The following is a 22,767-nucleotide window of genomic DNA, read 5'->3' as shown; positions in this document are numbered from 1 at the left end:
CCTTCTCAGAAATCGTGTAGTTTCGCTCACTTTTTGATAAAGTCCGACTCGCGAAAGCTATCGTCCGGTGTTCTTTATCCTCTCCTTTACCAACTTCTTGGAATAGTTCTGTCCCCACCCCGTAATTCGACCCAGATGGAAGGGTAGCGATAAATCAGGATTAAATAGTATGTTAGATCTTAACAACTCGTCTTTTCATCTCTTGAAAGCGGCCTGACACCCGTCAGTCCACACAAACGGAACATTTTTGCGTAAGAGGTTATTCAAATTTTCATCATGAAACACCTGTCCTTTTACAAATTTACGGTAAAATCCTGTGAGCCCTACAAAACTTTTTAACTGTTTCCTAGACTTGGGTGGAGGACAATTCCTTATTGCCTCTAGTTTCTCTGGGTCTTTCTTAATACCAGCAGTGGTAATTACATGCCCTAAAAATTTCAGTTCCTCCTTCACAAATTCGCATTTCTTTAGCTTTAGAGTCATTCCGCCACGGCGCAATGCTCTAAAAACTTCATCTAATAGGTCACAATGGTCATGCCAAGTGCCATTGGCCAACAATAGGTCGTCAACATATACAGTTAATCTTGAACTCAAAACCGGGCCTAGCACTTTATCTAGGGCCCTGATGAATACAGACACAGATATATTAAGTCCAAACGGCAGTACTCTATACTGATAACACCTGCCCGCAAACAAGAAGGCGGTGTATAGCCTAGATTCTTCTTCGAGTTCTATTTGCCAGTAACTATTCGTCAGATCAAAGCTGGTCATGAACTTAACGTTATGAAACCATTGCAAAATCTCCTCCATACTCTCTGGTCTGTCTGTTTCACGTTGAACGACCCTATTCAACGTGCGTGCGTCAATCACAATACGCACACTACCATCCCGTTTTGCTACAATGACCAAACCGTTATTGTATGGACTCGCACTTCTTTCAATCACTCCCCATTCGATCATCTTATCTATCTCCCGTTGCACTGCTTCCTTTTTGGACAGCGGTATAGCATACGGTCTCACGAAGAATGGTTAATGCGGAATTACATGCAACTTGCATTTATATCCTTCCACAAGTCCCGGTTTGTCTGAAAACACACTCTTATTCCTCATTATTACTTCATAAAGGCCTCGTCTTTGTTCGTGTGTTACATTTGACACACCGTCTACAATACTTTCCAATTCACTTTCTACACTATTGTCAATGCCGAGATTCCTCACATTACATTAGTTCAAATTCATACCTACGTCAATGGCATCCGGCCAGTTAACAATGTGTATAGGCTGATGTTGCCTATGCACACCATCTCCCGCCTCTTCAAAACTAACTACTATTGTTTTATCTTGTGACGTACATGTCAAAGTTTTGCTTTCGCAATTAATCACTGCACGGTACTTTAATAGCCAATCTAACCCGATAATTACTTCCGTAGTTAAGCCTGGCACGACGACAAACTCTTGTTCAAATCGTGCCCCACATATCTCGAAGTTGACAAAAATCTGTTTTGTGACCGGTTTACTGGCCTTCCCAGTAGCACCGATAATTTTCACTCCTGTTACTGGCATAACTACGATACCAGGTCTGTCTTTCAGTAACTGAAATATTTTCCCAGATACCGCACTCAGTTCTGCACCGGTGTCAATCAACACGTTTAGTTGTAGGCTGTGGATGTTAACAGACACTGCTATCTGTCTACACTTGTCCTCGACTGTTTCTTTATTTTCCCACAAGAAATCCTCGTCTATATCCAGGTCATTCCAGAAAAAAACCATCCGGATTTGATCCTAAATCCGGCTTATCTGGCGGCTTTTTCAGCCTCTGTTCACACACAGTTTTAAATTCAACACGTTTGTCCTCAGGCTTAGTCTGTAGCTTCGCCTCCAATAACGAAACCTTTTCCTGTAACTCGTCAACTAGTGAGCGTTGCTTTGCTATCAGTTCACTAATTGTCACCTTCGTTGATTCCTCTTTGGCCATATTGATCTCATCCCCCAATCTACCTGGAGGAATGTGCCCAGTAGTCTCTGCAATTATTTCCTCTGGATCTGCGCAACCCACACTGCCATCGTCCGACCGTATAACGTCAGCTCTAACCTCATATACGCTGTAATCTGCGTGCTTTTCGACCAATCGTGTCCGGCTATCACTAAAATTCTCGTAATCTTTCTCCTTAATACTTTCGCAATGTTTAAACTGGAGTTTTGCGTCGGGTGGGTCGGCCACTTCTACCACTACAACTTTCGGTAAAGTCTGCCGGTCAGGGCGTAAACTTTCCGTTACTACTTCAACATCTAACTCCTGCGGGACGAAACACGACGAATCTTGCTCGTGCTCCCCATTAACATCAACTAATTCTGGTAAAGTCTGCCGGTTAGGGCCAGAACTTTCTATCACTTCACAAACACTATCTTCCTGCGGGACGAGACGCGGCAAATCCTGCACGCGTTCCCCATAAACACTTCTCCCATACAGGCCCTTATAATATCTTAGTTCGTCGTATAAGCGACCGAACTGCCTTAACCAGACGTCATCCCTCTCTGCATCCCCTCGCTCGATGACAGACGTGTTATCCGACATCTGATCTTCTCTCAACACTTGCGAATCATTCTTAAACTCAGTCTCCAGTTCCGCTGTGGGTGTTACAGCTGCCACTTTATAATCGATTTCCGGAACACTACTTAAATTGTTCTCACTGACAGTGAATATATTTTCTACTGCCGTGTCTACAACTGATCTACTACTTGTGGGCGCACTCCTTTCTCTTAAGACTGGCACACTCTCCCGCCACCGGCCGGAGTGGCCGTGCGGTTCTAGGCGCTACAGTCTGGAGCCGAGCGACCGCTACGGTCGCAGGTTCGAATCCTGCCTCGGACATGGATGTGTGTGATGTCCTTAGGTTAGTTTGGTTTAATTAGTTCTGACGTCATCAGTCGTCTAGAACTTAGAAGTTAAGTCGCAAAGTCCTCAGAGCCACTCTCACGCCGTTGATTATTCCATACGGAATTTACATAACGACGACACCTGGGTTTTCTTCTGTTATTGGGCAGCCAAAATTTCTCCACGCCCGGTCGGCCCCTCACCGGCGAGGCTAATGGTTTCCCTGTCTCGTCCCAGCAGATCTGCTCCCCGGATGCTGCTGAGGCGGCTTATCACACCCTCTGGCGTAATTACTATTCTGTGAAGCCAGTATCACGGTTAGTATGATACTGGTTTCCGTGATTCCTGTTATTATTTGCATTGTACCGATTGTTATTACGGTCCGAATTATTATTGTTATTGTTGCCATGGTTGCGGTATGCATCATTCCCATGGTTATCGTTGTTGTTGTGGTACCCGTTGTTGTTACCACGGCCTCTACCACTGTCGCGATTATTGCGCCAATTGTCCTCGTCCCCAACTCTTTCCAGGAAATCATTGATTGTCTTGTAATTGCTTCCTACGTAGCGTTTTGTATCATATGGAAGCTTCTTGTAGAGTTCCCAGACTATTTCGGATTCCGTGTGGCGATCACGCAAATATTCCAACTTGCGGATCCAGCCCTCACAAAACTCCTTCATCGAGCCACGCGAATTCGCATCGAACGGCCTCGATACGACAAATTCGCGCCAGACACTTTGTTGTTTTTGCTCTGACCAGTATTCAGCCAGAAACAAATTTTTAAACTCGTCAAAAGTCAGGTTCGTAATGTTGAGGTTTAAGCCCCAACGCTTGGAATCACCAGCCAACACGTCAGTAACCGCATTAATTATTCCCTCATTAGTCTATATCTGGGTAAAACTCTTTCACAATTTTTAATGGAATCCGTCGCGTGTATACCGCCTTTTTCCAAGGGGTCGAACCGCTCCTCTTTCGTCAACATTTCCGAGCTATGTGCACAGATTGGCACATAGCTCTGTTTTTCGTCAAGTTTCTTTTCCAATTCCGACACTCTCGTAATTACTTGGCAAGTGGTTGTCGCAAGCGTTTCCACTTCCCTCTTTTTTTCTCTTCGCAGATATTAGCCTGCTTCCTCACTTTAGTATCTCCTTCGGACACTAAAGCCTTTAAAGTTTCCACCTTCTGTTGATCCTCTTTTCTTCACTAATTGAATTGGTTCCGTCACATTATTCTCGATGATCGGAGCAACTGCTTCTCCTACACTTTTCTCGATTGTGCTAATTTCGGAATCAAAACGAGTATTTATGCTCGCAATTTCCGCCTGAACGCCTATCATATCCTGTTTAAGATTACCGATCTCCGTATTAATCACAACAATATCTTCTTTGACTTTATCAACTTTTGTGTTAACAACTCCAACATTGTTGTTAACAACATTATAGCTTTGTCCTGATTGTCTAGCTTCCTGTCAATTTTTTCAGACTGAGCTTCTTGCTTGGCAGACTGAGCTTTAATTTCTGCCGATTGAGCTTCTATCTTGCTAGACTGAGCCTTGATTTCGTTAATCAAAACATTCAATAAATCCGTTAAATTCCCGGAAACCAGCGGTTTTACTACCGTAGCGGGTGCTTCTTTAATTGTCCCGCCGTATTCGTCATCAAGGGGTTCAGATTTGATTATCACTTCCGATTCCGAAACATTTTCTAAAGTTTGGAATTTCATTTCTGCTCTTTGTTGCGTTTCGGCGGTCGCGTCTTTCATGCTAGCCGCCTGCCCCTGAACAATGTGTTCCGCGGTGCGCATTTCCCACTGTTCGACCGATTGTTCCGTATCCAAGTCTACCAATTTTGGTAGTTGTTGCCTGCACTGATTTTAATAATTTTAAATATAAATGCCAAATCTCAAATATAATTAGGATTCCTCCCACTACTTATTCTCGCTGACGTAACGACTTTTCGTAACCAGTACTTTGTTACGAGATTTGCACAATGCAAAATTCGTCTCCAGAACAACCTCAAATCCGAAGATTGTCCTGTCACCAGGTCGCCACGTGTAACCTCCCCCTCAATTATCGACCTTAATGACAGTGAAAAATTAAACCGCGTGTACCTAATGGAAATTTGGGAAAAGCAATAGTCACCGAAGTTAATTTGTCGGTAAAGAGGGAGGAAAGGGTTACATCTAAATGAAAGGAAAAATGCAAATGAAATTGGTGGAAATTAATTTTGAGAAAGGGGTAAAATTAATAAAGAAAGTAAATGTCGTTACGTTAACAATTAATTGGCGTTAATTAGATATTTGAGATTTGGGGAAAATTACAGTCGCCAGACCTATGGACAACTACTATAATAACTGAAAATGAAAGATTAATGCACATATAATTAGCACTAAAAGCGTGGCAATTGAAGGTTGACACGTGTCGTGTGAAAACTGAATGTTTGTAAGAAGTAATAAATTTCGCTACACTCTGACTTAATTTAGCAAAGGAATTAATAAAACCGGAAAACTGAAAGTTAATTTAGTGACTGAAATTAATAGTGAACTTTGTATCTGAAGCACTACGAAATTCAATAAAATAAGGTTAGTCTTGGGCTACCTCAACAATCATTTCAAAAGCTACTTGAACCTACGCAATTTAGAAATAAGAGTTTTAACTCTGAACTTGAATTAAATGATTCTGAACAATTATCAATAGAAAAATTTTGTACGTACCAAGCTGAGCTGCAGTCACAGGTAAGCTAAAATATGGTAACAAAACTCGCACTCTTACTTTGTGCTTGTGTAATCTAAATATTGTAGCTAGCTATGAATACTTTAACTGAACTTTGAAATTAAAGCAGTGAAATGGAATGATATTACTTTAATGCTGGAGTCTGAATTTCAACGACACTCGGGTTCATTCCGCAAAAGGAAGGGACCCTGCTTGGTAATGCAATTGGGACAATGAGCAACAGAGGTTCATGCTAAGTTGCTGTAATTATGTGAGGCAAATGGAGCAATTTTAAAAGCTGAGGTCTGCCATACAGTTCTACATCTTTACGTGCTTCCAGTCTTCCTCGTTGGTTGATTGAAGGTCTGAAGTTGTCGGTCTAGGAGGTGTCGACAGTCACTCATTGTCGGCCGTCGCTGTTGCAGAAGCTGGATGTTGGCGCGCCTTCTTCTCGACACGGTCACCAGGCGAAACGGGCTCTTGATGTGCGCCAGCTAAGGCTTCCCGTCCGCAACACCGCGTCAGAAATTATCATAGCAAGTCGAGCGCAACTACATGCTGCCAAACCCCGAAAGCGCGGCAACTCGCGGGAGCGTCACTCAACACACCTGCTCCACCGCTCTCCTCCAGCCATACTCCCTGCCCGCGCTCCATGTGGCAGAGTTAACACTACCAGAGATCCTAAACACTACACGACCTATCGATGTAGTCGTTCGATACCATAGTTTTTCCCTAGCCCAGACGCTGCGTAAAAATACAAATAATATTTACAAAACAAACCAATTATACATCGACATAAATGCATAAATACATGTATATTCAAATAGTAAAACAATTACAATATATAAAGACACAGAAATGTCATATCTTCAGGTAACAAAATAAGGAAAAAGAAACTACAATAGATGGAAATAGGAGGATATGCATTTCCGGCGTTACAAGCCGCACAGGTAATTTGGGATAACACCTGTCGCACCAAGAACCAGACACATCTTGCCGATCTGCACACCAGGCGGTGCTCGTCTGTGTCCAGAACATCACAGTCTACACACAGTGGGGTGTCTGCGAGGTGAATTCTGTAAAGGCTTGACCGGCATACTTGCTTTCCATTGACAGTAAGGTACCATGCACACTGGACGTCAGTGTGAAGAGAAGAAACACACGCCGATCGCCAAACAGCATGCACTCCATACAGCCAGCACCTATCCATAGATACAGGGCTATTACAAATGATTGAAGCGATTTCATAAATTCACTGTAGCTCCATTCATTGACATATGGTCACAACACACTACAGATACGTAGAAAAACTCAAAGTTTTGTTGGGCTGAAGCCGCACTTCAGGTTTCTGCCGCCAGAGCGCTCGAGAGCGCAGTGAGACAAAATGGCGACAGGAGCCGAGAATGCGTATGTCGTGCTTGAAATGCACTCACATCAGTCAGTCATAACAGTGCAACGACACTTCAGGACGAAGTTCAACAAAGATCCACCAACTGCTAACTCCATTCGGCGATGGTATGCGCAGTTTAAAGCTTCTGGATGCCTCTGTAAGGGGAAATCAACGGGTCGGCCTGGAGTGAGCGAAGAAACGGTTGAACGCGTGCGGGCAAGTTTCACGCGTAGCCCGCGGAAGTCGACGAATAAAGCAAGCAGGGAGCTAAACGTACCACAGCCGACGGTTTGGAAAATCTTACGGAAAAGGCTAAAGCAGAAGCCTTACCGTTTCGAACTCATTGATGGGGACATGCTGCGCCGGGTGTGGGAGGAACTTGATTATCGGCTTGATGTCTGCCGAATCACTAAAGGGGCACATATCGAACATTTGTGAATGCCTAAAAAAACTTTGAGTTTTTGTATGTGTGTGCAAAGCATTGTGAAAATATCTCAAATAATAAAGTTATTGTAGAGCTGTGAAATCGCTTCAATCATTTGTAATAACGCTGTACATCAGTTACAGAACAGACGTGTTAAACTTCTCTTGTAATGTTCGCGGAATTGCCAGAGCAGAGCACCTTACTGCTCGCACATTACGTTTTAAAATGGCCTTCTAAAGGTGTACAAAGCCTAATGTAAATACATAATCCCAGCGTCGTGGCCTCCTCTTGTAAGATAAATAGTATTCTCTGTAATGTTAAAGACGATCTAGGTGTCCGAAAGTCGGATTTTTATTGTATTCAGTGCGAATGTGGCTTTTCTTAGGCTGGGAAGACTATCAGAGCAGTCGATGAGAGATGAGAAGAACATCAGCGACTTAACCGACAAAAACGCCCAAGGAAATCAGCCGTCGCCGAGTACTGTCTCGAAATGTAATCGTGGAATGAAATACTGTGAGAAACAGAATACGGCGAGAACAGTATCGTGATGCAGACGCCAAGTTTCCGTGACCGTATAATTAAGAAGGTTTTTGTTTTACTTTCCGTTGGACCTGCATCGTAGTGTAGGTCATTATAAGACATTGTGAAAATGGAAGTTCCAAAACTAGCTGCAGTAAGGTAACTTTACACAACAAGCCTGTTTTGGCTTAATAACCATTATCGAGTGACCTGCGAAAATAGTATTGGTAAGATTACCTATAAGTAAATCATGGCTGCCTTTTTTTTACACTTGCATTGTTACTTACGTCTATCCGGAAGTGACGACCATATTGCATCCATAGTATAATTTTTTTGTCAAATCGTGGTGATTATAATTTTTTTTTGCAGTTACAAAAAAAAATACGTTTTTGACAGATATTTTGACAGTTCAGTATTCTAAGAGTTCTTTAATTCGCTGCTACATGTTTACAAAGAATATACAGCTTAGTAGAGATGGTACTACATTCCGTTCTTTTTATTTCCCTTTGATTTTATCTACGGTCTGCGTATGTTTTGTTTCCTATGTGACCTTCCCTTTTTGTATTCTATTTTCTCAATAGCGGTCTCGAAATAGTATTTATGTTTGAAATCTGTGCTTTAATTTAAAATTTTGAGTAGGTGTTTTCATGTGTGAGTATATATTTCCAGTTCTTCGAGAATGCTCATTGTAATTCCTTTCGGTATTCTGTGTAACATTTCTAAAGCAGTTTCAACTGTCTCGACTTTGTGGTGTTGAGTTTTCAGATGCAAATAGAAGCTTGACAGGTCAGTAACACTGTTTCTAGTGAATTCTTTACACCTGCTGTTAAAATTTAGTCCGGTTTGGCGAGTACAGAAATTGTTGCAATCGTCACAGGCGATAGTCTACATTCCAGAAGTGGCATATTCTGAGGTTCTGGTTGTCTTTGAATATAATAAAATACGAAAAGGGTACGGATACGGAAAACAAAACATACACAGATCATATATTAAAAAACTAGAAACTCGCCTCGACTGCGAAAAAAGTACCTAGTGTTAACCTAGGTTTGGGCGTAGAGAACTAAGGTGTAGTTATCTAAACCGAAGCCGAGGTTAACACTAGGTGCTTTTTTCGCAATCGAGGCGGATTTCTAGTCTTTTAATATATTAACCAATGATTGCTGACGAGCTGCGATGTTGAAGGTTCTTATATACAGATCATAGGTAAAATTAAAAAGGAAAACAACGAAAGGCAACTGGTACACTCTATGTACTTTTTAGACATGCAGGATCGTGGTGAAGAACTGTCGGAGAACTGAACTGTCAAAATATCAGTCAAAGACGTATTTTTTACGCTTTTTTAACTACAGAAAATATTCTACTTACGACTGGACGGATAAAATTTACTATGAATGCAATATGGTTGTTACTTACAATTAGACGTAAGTACTAATGCAAATGTAAACATAAAACAGGCATGATTTACGTATAAATAATCTTACCAATGTTATTTGCGCAGGCCAATTGATGGTACAGGAAAGAGGTCCGTCGTCTAAAATATTAAATATATTACCGGTTTGCAGCTGGTTTTGGAGCTCTCATTTTCATTAAGGAAGTTTCAATCAAAAGGTCATCACATATAAAAGCCATCACAACGACCAGAGCCGGGATACGCTCAGGGAATGTGTTTTTCACGGATAATAAACGCGGAAAAACGTTTGAGAGCACTTCTGCTATCTGCTAAATATTTTATTTTCATGGGTATATTACCATTGAGTCTTATAACTACATATTTTACCAGTTTCTGTGCCAAAGTTTGATTCATGAAAGGGTAATGCAGATCATTTTTTCGTTTATCGTTATATGCGTGAATATCTCTGTTTCCGTACTCTGAAACTCAAATTGATAATTGATAACAAATTTGCTAAGCTAATAAAGGAACTGTCAGAATATGGTAAATATTACCAAATTCGTAAAGAGATAGCTGCAAGAGTGTGTGAACTCCAAACACAACCCTAATTACTTTCTTTTGTGGAATGAATGATTTTTGACCACGTGAGGAGCTACCCCAGAATATTATACCATAAGCTTTCAGTGCTGCAAATATGCAAAATAATTTTTACTTGCTGACTTCTGTATCTCGAAAGCTGGCAGGCATTCCTATTGCAAATGTGGGTAACATAAATATTTTAGCAGGTCTACCATATTGTTTCTCCAATTAAAGCACTTTAAACTATCTATCTGTGTATAATTTATCGTCGGTACTTTAGGTTAATAGCAAGTGGAATGGTAGCGAGCGTACAAAAGTAGTCGTTTTGGAAGCAGAAACGAGGAATGAGGAATGGATTCGTGACGGTATACGCTAGTGTGTGGCGACATGGTGTCCAGCATGCTGCCAGTTCTCCAAAAGAACTCTCCACCTAAGCACAGGTCCACAGTAAAACATCATTGCAATTTATTATTTCGTTGGAACATTTTTTCGTAATTTATTTCAGGTTACAGTTGAGACTGTAATACCTTGCTGTCGAAAATAGATGGCCCACAGTATAATAATAGAAATTTTCCGGGCACCCGTATCAACGTTTAATTGGCAATGGGCCACTTGACTGGAAATGGTAATTACGAGGAATGAAAGGTTATCTACAACATGCACATAAACCTGAAAGAAGTTACAAGACTACGGGAGTGGGCAGTAGTCAAAAAGGGGGTAAGACAGGTTTTGTAGCCTATCCCCGTTGTTATTCAATATCTGCATCGAGTACGCAGTAAAGGAAACAGAGGTGACATTTGGGAAGGCAGGTGTAGTTGATGGGGAAGAAATCAGAAGTTTGAGGTTCGCAGGTGACATTGTTATTCTGTCACAGATGGCAAAGGCTTTGAAATTTCAGCTGAACGGAATGGATAGTCTCTTGAAAAAAAAAAAAAAAGTGTAATACACACCAAAAATACACCACTTGCAATAGAGTGTAGTCGATTAAATCGGGCGATGGCAGAGAATCAGATTAGGAAACGAGTCACAGAATATAGTAGAGGCATTTTAATTTTTGAACCGCAGAAAACTTGCGACGGCAGAAGCGGGAATTCTGTAACATGCAGACTGGCAACAATATATTTCCTGAAAAAGACGTATACGTCGACATATAAATTAGGAACTCTCGCCTGAAAGTCTACACTAAGACAAAGAAAGACGCAAAGCGAAGGCATTATCCGAAGGGACGGAAATAATTACTTCGTGGTACGTCTTTTTTCTTTTATATCAAGGGTAGATAGTTGATAAAGTGGCTTGGGGTGTGAATGGAAAACCAGGTCTGCATACATGTACCTATGAATAAACGAAAAATTAATTACATAATATATGTTCTTTCGGAGATGTCCGAAAGATAAGACACCATACCCATATAAGTATATAGTTCTGGCAATACCTGCCATGACCTTCTTCTGTGAGGATGGACACATATTATCCGAACTCTTACGGGACTGGTAAGAATGTCTTCCACGGGTAATGAGTGCTTTGGGTAGGGACACTACGAATGTAGTGTGTGAATATACAAGGTGAGAATGTGGGTCTCGCGGGAGGCGTGCGCGAGACAGTCCCTGCAGTCGCGCTGGCCTCTGTGCCCTCGGGGGCTCAGCTGGATAAGTGTCTGCTACGTATGCAGGAGATCGCGGGTTCGAGTCGCGGTGGGGGCACACATTTTCGCCTGTCCCCGTTGATATGTATCAACGCGCGTCAGCAGCTGACATTAATATACACTCCTGGAAATGGAAAAAAGAACACATTGACACCGGTGTGTCAGACCCACCATACTTGCTCCGGACACTGCGAGAGGGCTGTACAAGCAATGATCACACGCACGGCACAGCGGACACACCAGGAACCGCGGTGTTGGCCGTCGAATGGCGCTAGCTGCGCAGCATTTGTGCACCGCCGCCGTCAGTGTCAGCCAGTTTGCCGTGGCATACGGAGCTCCATCGCAGTCTTTAACACTGGTAGCATGCCGCGACAGCGTGGACGTGAACCGTATGTGCAGTTGACGGACTTTGAGCGAGGGCGTATAGTGGGCATGCGGGAGGCCGGGTGGACGTACCGCCGAATTGCTCAACACGTGGGGCGTGAGGTCTCCACAGTACATCGATGTTGTCGCCAGTGGTCGGCGGAAGGTGCACGTGCCCGTCGACCTGGGACCGGACCGCAGCGACGCACGGATGCACGCCAAGACCGTAGGATCCTACGCAGTGCCGTAGGGGACCGCACCGCCACTTCCCAGCAAATTAGGGACACTGTTGCTCCTGGGGTATCGGCGAGGACCATTCGCAACCGTCTCCATGAAGCTGGGCTACGGTCCCGCACACCGTTAGGCCGTCTTCCGCTCACGCCCCAACATCGTGCAGCCCGCCTCCAGTGGTGTCGCGACAGGCGTGAATGGAGGGACGCATGGAGACGTGTCGTCTTCAGCGATGAGAGTCGCTTCTGCCTTGGTGCCAATGATAGTCGTATGCGTGTTTGGCGCCGTGCAGGTGAGCGCCACAATCAGGACTGCATACGACCGAGGCACACAGGGCCAACACCCGGCATCATGGTGTGGGGAGCGATCTCCTACACTGGCCGTACACCACTGGTGATCGTCGAGGGGACACTGAATAGTGCACTGTACATCCAAACCGTCATCGAACCCATCGTTCTACCATTCCTAGACCGGCAAGGGAACTTGCTGTTCCAATAGGACAATGCACGTCCGCATGTATCCCGTGCCACCCAACGTGCTCTAGAAGGTGTAAGTCAACTACCCTGGCCAGCAAGATCTCCGGATCTGTCCCCCATTGAGCATGTTTGGGACTGGATGAAGCGTCGTCTCACGCGGTCTGCACGTCCAGCACGAACGCTGGTCCAACTGAGGCGCCAGGTGGAAATGGCATGGCAAGCCGTTCCACAGGACTACATCCAGCATCTCTACGATCGTCTCCGTGGGAGAATAGCAGCCTGCATTGCTGCGAAAGGTGGATATACACTGTACTAGTGCCGACATTTTGCATGCTCTGTTGCCTGTGTCTATGTGCCTGTGGTTCTGTCAGTGTGATCATGTGATGTATCTGACCCCAGGAATGTGTCAATAAAGTTTCCCCTTCCTGGGACAATGAATTCACGGTGTTCTTATTTCAATTTCCAGGAGTGTATAATTCTGATTTAATTACATAATGTTTTAAGTTTGATAATTAAAATTATGACTACACACTACAGGCTTACATCTCAAGTTAAGTATTTTCCAGACCATTTCGTTAGATCGCTTTCTATTACTCTTGTTGTCAGTAACACCAATATTTTTCTGAACGCTTTCTTTTTTAATGTTATTCTTTTCCTTTTTTGTCCAGTGCATTTGCATTGACTGCTTTGTTGCGTCACATTCGAGGTGTCTAGAGCCTCCATGTGTTTGTTCGAAATAAATAGCTCTGAGCACTATGCGACTTAACTTCTGAGGCCATCAGTCCCCTAGAACTTAGAACTACTTAAACCTAACCTAAGGACATCACACACATCCATGCCCGAGGGAGGATTCGAACCTGCGACAGTAGCGGTCGCGCGGTTCCAGACTGTAGCGCCTACAACCGCCCGGCCACCCCGGCCGGCTGTTCGAAATAAAATATCAAATTTTAAATATAGTGGAATGACGTTTGATGTTACCGTACGGGCAAATAACAAAAGACAACTAAATTAATTATTTAATTAGCGATATCGTTGAAATTAAAAGAGGACGTCTGGAAATGTGACATGTAATTAGTTCCAAGAGAAGAATACTGACGATGCTTAATAATGCAAAACAGACACGTTGATATGACACAAAGATCCAATTTTCTGGAATTTATCAGTACTATTAAACTTTAAAATTCGGAATTGGCATTTGCATACTGAGGTTGCTCAAAGCTCTGGGAATACCATACCAAAAGATAACGTGGGGATGTTGCACTAAAGAATTTCTTCTGTTTACTGCTTTTGCTACCTGGAGCAACAGTCATCTACACTTTAACCCATTTTGAGGTGCTGTATAAGTTCAGCATCAACAGAAAAATACGGGTGTGGTAAAGAAATAATTTCACAATAGTCAGTATGACTGTCTGTGCAGCGTGTTTGACTGTTATAGGTACAAACGAAGGCTGGCAATTAAACAAGCAAATAATCCTAATAAACATAGCTCCGGAAACCGATGAGTTTCCTGATGTGACGTATTGCGACTGAGTAGATGAACACCTTTTAACAGAATGGCCGAGGATCCAGACTGTAGATATGCACTAGAGAACAAACACATTGGAACAGGTGTTCCACATACCACCCATTTCTACGAAGGTGAGCTTCAGTATGTCTCGAACTTGATGCCTGTAGACGCTAAAAAATGCTAAGAATAAAAGTTCCTGGCATATCAAAACTGTGTGCCAAACAGAGATTAGACCACGAGAGTTTTGCCTTTCGCGGGCAAGTGCTTTGCCATCTGAACTTCCCGACCACGACTCACGACCCGTCCTCACAGCTTAACTGCCTTCAGTACTTCGTATCCTACCTTCCAAAGGTCATAGAATTTTTTAAATGAACACACCGCCATTTGACTGTATTGTCGTTGATTTAAGTACGGCCCAGATTTCGGCCTTCTATGCCATTTTCAAGTGATTGAGTTTGTGTCATTAACATATACTGCAGTACATGAAGCTCAAAATTGACCATGTCCTGCAATATATGTTAATGACATAAACTCAGTGACTTTAAAATGGCATAAAACTCCGAAACCTGGGTCGTAATTAATTAAACAACAGTACGATCAAATGGCGGTGTGTTCATTTCAGAATTATCGTATGGTTGTTGCTCAGCAACATCAAAAACTGTTCACAGAATTCTCCTGCGAAACTTGTGGCTCTAGTAATTCCGGAAGAAACGATATTGTGGATACATGGCGTAGCTCCAGCCTGAGGGATGTATCCAGAATGAAATTATCAATCTACAGCGGAGTGTGCGCTGATATGAAACTTGCTCGCAGATTAAAACTGTGTGCCGGGCCGAGACTCGAACCCGGCACCTTTATCTTTCGTAGACATGTGCTATACCAGACTGTGGCTACGCCATGCCTCCGCAATGCCGTTTCTCCCAGAAGTGCCAGTCCCGCAAGTATTGGAGAGAGCTTCTGCAAAGTTTGGAAGGTAGGAGACGAGGTACTGGCAGAAGTAGAGCTGTGAGGACGGGGCGTGAGTCGTGCTTGGGTAGCTCAGTTGGTAGAGCAGTTGCCCGCGAAAGGCAAAGGTCCCGAGTTCGAGTCTCGGTCCGGCGCACTGTCGTCGAAAGGCTATTTACTAGTACATACGTACACGGAATATGATAAAATAAAAAAAATGACAGTGTATCACTTTGTAATTTACGCCTCATTTGCGGTGTTTCGAAATGATCGTAGTCATGGACATTCACCTCGTGGTCTAGGGGACAATCAATACTTAACGTATTAAATGCATCTTTGACGATCAGTTACTTTTATTTATTTACAAGTATCTACAGGTATCTGTAGCCGCCACGGTAGCTCAGCGTGTTCGGTCAGGGGGTTACGTGCCCTATGTAATAAAAAAACTGAGTTAATCGATCATCAACGAACTTAAACGGATGTCTTACGACGTCCGCCCCGGGCAGACGCAACGAACAAAAGCGAACAGAACTCTAACACTTCAGTTCGCTAATTAGAACTGTAATGCAGGGTGGAGGTGTTTTTAGCCGGCACGGTAGCTCAGCGTGTACGGTCAGAGCGTTAGCTGCCCTCTGTAATAAAAAAAAAAAACTGAGTTAATCGATCAACAACGAACTTAAACGGATGTCTTACGACGCCCGCCCCGAGCAGACGCAACTAACAAAAGCGAACAGAACGCTAACACTTAAGTTCGCTAATTAGAACTGTAATGCAGGGTGGAGGTGTTTTTAGCCGGCACGGTAGCTCAGCGTGTTCGGTCAGAGCGTTAGCTGCCCTCTGTAATAAAAAAAAACCTGAGTTAATCGATCATCAACGAACTTAAACGGATGTCTTACGACGCCCGCCCCGAGCAGACGCAACTAACAAAAGCGAACAGAACGCTAACACTTAAGTTCGCTAATTAGAACTGTAATGCAGGGTGGAGGTGTTTTTAGCCGGCACGGTAGCTCAGCGTGTACGGTCAGAGCGTTAGCTGCCCTCTGTAATAAAAAAAAAAAACTGAGTTAATCGATCAACAACGAACTTAAACGGATGTCTTACGACGCCCGCCCCGAGCAGACGCAACTAACAAAAGCGAACAGAACGCTAACACTTAAGTTCGCTAATTAGAACTGTAATGCAGGGTGGAGGTGTTTTTAGCCGGCACGGTAGCTCAGCGTGTTCGGTCAGAGCGTTAGCTGCCCTCTGTAATAAAAAAAAACCTGAGTTAATCGATCATCAACGAACTTAAACGGATGTCTTACGACGCCCGCCCCGAGCAGACGCAACTAACAAAAGCGAACAGAACGCTAACACTTAAGTTCGCTAATTAGAACTGTAATGCAGGGTGGAGGTGTTTTTAGCCGGCACGGTAGCTCAGCGTGTTCGGTCAGAGCATTAGCTGCCCTCTGTAATAAAAAAAACTGAGTTAATCGATCAACAACGAACTTAAACGGATGTCTTACGACGTCCGCCCCGGGCAGATGCAACGAACAAAAGCGAACAAAATGAGATTAATAAAAAAAAAAGAATAAAAAAAGGGGTAGCGTCTTTGATTAGTAATCTAAACGTCCTCGGTTCCGGGTTCCAACCCCGCCACCATTTAACTTCTGATTAATAATTAGCATTGGCGACTGAAGTCTTCCGGCATAAGAAATCATTCTCATTTTGTCAACAGCCTTGTCATAGAGGGCGGAGGACAAGAGGAGCAGGGCATTATAGGTGAAGCTCTATCGTCAAAACAACAGTAATGCTGCAGCTGCACTTCGAGAATATCGTCAGCTGAAAGGATTACGAAAGGGTCCCCTTTCTCCACCTGCTGTGCGGAGCATGAGGAAGAAGTTCGACTCAACTGGAGATCTGGGCGTCGCTCTGGAAACAGACCCACCACAGGTGGTTGATGAAATCGCTGTTGCTATGGCAGACAACGATGCGCGCGTTTTGCGACCGTCAGGCAGCGCGCGTGCTGTCTCATAACAGTTGAAGATCCCATGGTCCACTGTACGGAAGGTGCTTCGAACGATTTTCAAATGGTATCCGTACAAGATCCACATCGTACAGCAGCTTGTACCACAGGAAGACACAATATACGTGTTCACTTCGCTCTGCACTTTGTCGCAATGACTGAAGTTGACGAGGGCTGGCCCTCGACCTTCCTATGGACAGACGAGGCTCATTTTTCTCTGGCGTGTGAGCTGAACACACGAAATTGTCGAGTGTGGGGATCTTCACCTGCAGTCACTGTGCATGAAGATCCTCTGTATGGTGAACGTGTCACAGTGTGGTGTGGCTTCACGGCTACGTTCATCATTGGCCCATTCGTTTTAGAACAGGTGGGCGCTCAAGAACCAAAGACGTGCAGTGTGACTGGCCAGCGTTACTGCAATATCCTCCGCCAGCGTGTCAAGCCTCTCCTACAGGAGAGAGTCGCATGGAACTCCACAGTTTTCATGCACATTGCTCGTGATGTTAACCTGCTTCTCTGAAACACATTTAGAAACAATCGAATTATCAGCCGATCGTTTCCAAATGCTTGGCCGGTGAACCGTGGTTTATTTTCAAAGAATATTCTTAAGAATTTATTTTATTTACTAGCGATTCATCAAGACCATTAACACATTTAATCACATTATGTAAGCCCGCATCTCGTGGTCGTGCGGTAGCGTTCTCGCTTCCCACGCCCGGGTTCCCGGGTTCGATTCCCGGCGGGGTCAGGGATTTTCTCCGCCTCGTGATGGCTGGGTGTTGTGTGCTGTCCTTCGGTTAGTTAGGTTTAAGTAGTTCTAAGTTCTAGGGGACTTATGACCACAGCAGTTGAGTCCCATAGGGCTCAGAGCCATTTGAACCACATTATATAAGCATGGAAGTAGTTGCCAGGAAGTAACTGATAACCAAATTCCTTTTAACAAATGGGAATTTTATTCACTTCAATAGTGCCTAAAAACATTTTTTAAAGGAAACTGATTTACAATTATAATCAGAAAGCACCCTCTAAATATCAAGTTACAATTTATTCAGAGCTTTCGGGCAGAGAACCTTGCCACTCCCTTTTGACACGACCATAGCTACGACCGTTCACAACAGCCTCTGAAACACTACACTGATGCAAATCTGCAACACACCAGATTACTTTAAACTAAAAATTTTAACAATTTACACAAGCACACAAACTATGCACCCCCGTAGGAGGGATGGAAATGGTACAAAACACTAACAATTAAAATATTAACTTTGCCACCGAAGGTGCAACTTCATTTTAACTTCTAAGAAAAGTCTTACGCTGAAAGGTTGGCAACTTCATTTACTAAAATGATCATTTAAATAAAAGCCCATGAAATGCAATCTTATATAAAACTCTACAAGGTTAGCCAAACAAGTTAAGAAGCTCTACACCACACAGATACCGCCTCTCAAGATCACAGGCAAGATCAAAACATATTTGAGGTATTAGGCAGTTGCATTCCAAGCAATAAATTCGTTAACACACCAAATCCGACAAACATGACAGAGGCAGCTCCGAACGACAGACAGACACTAACTGCCTAACAAATGCGGACGAGAGACAGACGAGCAAGCTGGGGACGAGAGACTGACCCAAGACTCACCCCCTGGCGAGCTCATAGCGCCCCTTAAATGCACGTGAACAGGCAACCTTTCCCCTTTCCCACCAGAGGGAGACACCAAAGCTGCGATTGCCACAGCGGCGCCTCTAGCGGTTCTAGGCGCTCGGTCCGGAACCGCGGGACTGCTACGGTCGCAGGTTCGAATCCTGCCTCGGGCATGGATGTGTGTGATGTCCTTAGGTTAGTTAGGTTTAAGTAGTTCTGAGTTCTAGGGGACTGATGACCTCAGATGTTAAGTCCCATAGTGCTCAGAGCCATTTGGCCACAGCGGCGCCACCGGCAGTAACGGAGGGCGACTGCTTCACACTACGCGCTGCGGCGCGCTGTTAAAAACAGAAATTTTTACCACGGCTCACCAGCACCATCACCTGATCTCACTCCCTGTGATTGCTGGTTGTGGGGCTACCTGATGGACAGGGTTTACCAGGGGAACATTCACGCATGTGCTGATCTGAAGCGCAGAACATCAAGAGAGGTAGCCAGCATCCCTACGGACATGCATCGTTCTGTTGTGCAGAATGCAGTCCTGCGCTTTCAGACTCTTCTGGACACTGACGGCCGCCATATTTGTAGTACTAACGGTACCGGTATGTAATGATATGGTAAACCGTAGCATTACATTAAAAGTGCTTCAATTGAATTGATTCTGCATTATTTCTCTTCTTCACATCCTTGACATGAATTCGCCCTAGTTTGGTACCTAGTTACCGTGTAGTAACTTGTTAAACAGGGGAAGTTTAATTATAACCACCCAGTATATCCACTTGTTCGCTGTTACTACCCAGCCTCTCTGTTTCTCAAGTGTAAAAATAACGCTGCTGCCACTCTGATCACGCTTTCAGACCTCTCTGCTGCATAGTAGTAGTTCAAAACTTCTTTACAACCGCTTCAAGAAGCGTTTTCCACAACGTAGATGCTTACTGGTCTTGGCTTGTGTCTCACGTACAGGAGGCGGCGCTGTGACGGAGGCGGTGGTGCACTTCGATGGGGCAGACAACGGCACTGACGGGGGCGGCCTAGATGCGGCGGACATTGACGACGCAGAAGTCGACGGGCCCGGGGACGGTGGGCGCGGCCGCGGCTCCGGCAAGCCGAGCACCTGGCTGGAGTCCAGGTGGCCATTCGGGGACGCCTCCGCCTACTTCGAGTGGACGGTGAGTACCCAGCATGCCGTCTTGTACTACACTGGAGAGCCAAAGAAACTGGTATATCTGCCAAATATCGAGTAGGGCCCCCGCTAGCGCGCAAAAGTGCCGCAACGTGACGTGGCGTGGACTCGCCTAATTTCTGAAATAGCGCTGGAGGGAAATGACACCATGAATCCCGCAGGGCTCTCCATAAATCCGCAAGAGTACGAGGAGGTGCAGATCTCTTCTGAACAGCACGATGCAAGGCATCCCAGATATGCTCAGTTATGTTCATGTCTGGGGAATCTGATGGCCAGCGGAAAACTCAGAAGAATGTTTGAGGGGTCACTCTGTAGCAATTCTGGACGTGTGGCGTGTCATATTGTCCTGCTGGAATTGCCCAAGTTCTTCGGAATGCACAATGGACATGAATGGATGCAGGTGATCAGACAGTACGCTTACGTTCTGCTGTCAGAGTCGCATCTGCACGTAACAGGGGTCCAGTATCACTCCAATTGCATACGCCCCACACCATCTGAAAGCCTCGCTCCACCAACTTGAACAGTCCGCTGTTGGCATGCACGGTCCATGGATACAAGAGGATGTTGTCTCCATACCGCACTCGTCCATCCACTCGATACAATTTGAAACGAGACTCGTTCGACCAGGCAACATGTCTCCAGTCATCAACAGTCCATTGTCGGTGTTGACTGGCCCAGGCGAGGCGTAAAGCTTTGTGTCGTGCGTTCATCAAGGGTACACGAGTGGGCCTTCAGCTCAGAAAGCCCATATCGATGATGTTTCGTCGAATAGCTAGCACGTTGACACTTATTGATGGCGCAGCATTGAAATCGGCAGCAATTTGCGGAAGGGTTGCACTTCTGTCAGGTTGAACGATTCTCTTCAGCCGTAGTTGGGCCAATTCTTGGAGGATCTTTTTCCGGCCACAGCGATGTCGGAGATTTTAATTTTCATCGGATTCGTGATATTCACTGTACACTCGTGAAATAGTCGTACTGGAAAATATCCTCTTGATCGCTACCTCGGAGACGCTGTGTCCCATCGTTAGTGCGCCGACTATAACACGGCGTTCAAACTCACTTAAATCTTGATAAGCTGCCGCTGTAGCAGCACTAAGCGACACTTGTTGCCTTATACAGGCGTTGCCGACCGCAGCTCAGTATTCTGCTTATTCTGCTTGTATACATATCTTTGTACACTCCTGGAAATTGAAATAAGAACACCGTGAATTCATTGTCCCAGGAAGGGGAAACTTTATTGACACATTCCTGGGGTCAGATACATCACATGATCACACTGACAGAACCACAAGCACATAGACACAGGCAACAGAGCATGCACAATGTCGGCACTAGTACAGTGTATATCCACCTTTCGCAGCAATGCAGGCTGCTATTCTCCCATGGAGACGATCGTAGAGATGCTGGATGTAGTCCTGTGGAACGGCTTGCCATGCCATTTCCACCTGGCGCCTCAGTTGGACCAGCGTTCGTGCTGGACGTGCAGACCGCGTGAGACGACGCTTCATCCAGTCCCAAACATGCTCAATGGGGGACAGATCCGGAGATCTTGCTGGCCAGGGTAGTTGACTTACACCTTCTAGAGCACGTTGGGTGGCACGGGATACATGCGGACGTGCATTGTCCTGTTGGAACAGCAAGTTCCCTTGCCGGTCTAGGAATGGTAGAACGATGGGTTCGATGACGGTTTGGATGTACCGTGCACTATTCAGTGTCCCCTCGACGATCACCAGTGGTGTACGGCCAGTGTAGGAGATCGCTCCCCACACCATGATGCCGGGTGTTGGCCCTGTGTGCCTCGGTCGTATGCAGCCCTGATTGTGGCGCTCACCTGCACGGCGCCAAACACGCATACGACCATCATTGGCACCAAGGCAGAAGCGACTCTCATCGCTGAAGACGACACGTCTCCATTCGTCCCTCCATTCACGCCTGTCGCGACACCACTGGAGGCGGGCTGCACGATGTTGGGGCGTGAGCGGAAGACGGCCTAACGATGTGCGGGACCGTAGCCCAGCTTCATGGAGACGGTTGCGAATGGTCCTCGCCGATACCTCAGGAGCAACAGTGTCCCTAATTTGCTGGGAAGTGGCGGTGCGGTCCCCTACGGCACTGCGTAGGATCCTACGGTCTTGGCGTGCATCCGTGCGTCGCTGCGGTCCGGTCCCAGGTCGACGGGCACGTGCACCTTCCGCCGACCACTGGCGACAACATCGATGTACTGTGGAGACCTCACGCCCCACGTGTTGAGCAATTCGGCGGTACGTCCACCCGGCCTCCCGCATGTCCACTATACGCCCTCGCTCAAAGTCCGTCAACTGCACATACGGTTCACGTCCACGCTGTCGCGGCATGCTACCAGTGTTAAAGACTGCGATGGAGCTCCGTATGCCACGGCAAACTGGCTGACACTGACGGCGGCGGTGCACAAATGCTGCGCAGCTAGCGCCATTCGACGGCCAACACCGCGGTTCCTAGTGTGTTCGCTGTGCCGTGCGTGTGACCATTGCTTGTACAGCCCTCTCGCAGTGTCCGGAGCAAGTATGGTGGGTCTGACACACCGGTGTCAATGTGTTCTTTTTTCCATTTCCAGGAGTGTATTTGAATACGCATGCCCATACCAGTTTCTTTGGTGCTTCAGCATACATCACTACTGTGCATGACTCGTACGTGTAGGTGCGTGCCTCTCTCTCAACAAGTTGCTACAGCTCCGCTCGTCATTTTGCTCCCGAAGTTGCTGTGCGATGTAATCAGGTTGGAGCTGCTCGTGTGGATTGCAATACTGTAGGCAAAGAGGGACAGGTGGACCCATGAGGAACGTCAAATGTTGAAACTAACCACCTGAAACTTGGTAACTGTGTGCCATAACACCCCTTGCTTAAGGAT

General features: G+C 45.3%; 1 protein-coding gene and 1 non-coding gene across 3 annotated transcripts in view; both read left to right on the top strand.

The window, feature by feature from the left end:
* LOC126106518 (syndecan-like) overlaps window positions 1-22,767 on the top strand; it is a 479,376-nt gene that overhangs the window by 94,691 nt on the left and 361,918 nt on the right. For both annotated transcript variants that reach the window (XM_049912846.1, XM_049912845.1), the window contains one exon: window positions 19,662-19,867. In XM_049912846.1, coding sequence (XP_049768803.1) covers window positions 19,662-19,867 — 206 coding nt within the window. The remainder of the gene's footprint in view (window positions 1-19,661; window positions 19,868-22,767) is intronic.
* Window positions 15,134-15,208, top strand: Trnas-cga (transfer RNA serine (anticodon CGA)). The gene has a single exon. It is a non-coding gene; the product is annotated as a tRNA-Ser (tRNA).

Source organism: Schistocerca cancellata, chromosome 10, assembly GCF_023864275.1.
Source record: "Schistocerca cancellata isolate TAMUIC-IGC-003103 chromosome 10, iqSchCanc2.1, whole genome shotgun sequence".
Lineage (NCBI taxonomy): Eukaryota > Metazoa > Arthropoda > Insecta > Orthoptera > Acrididae > Schistocerca > Schistocerca cancellata.
Note: the sequence above shows the minus strand (reverse complement) of the source record. Positions and strands in the feature narration are given on the sequence as shown.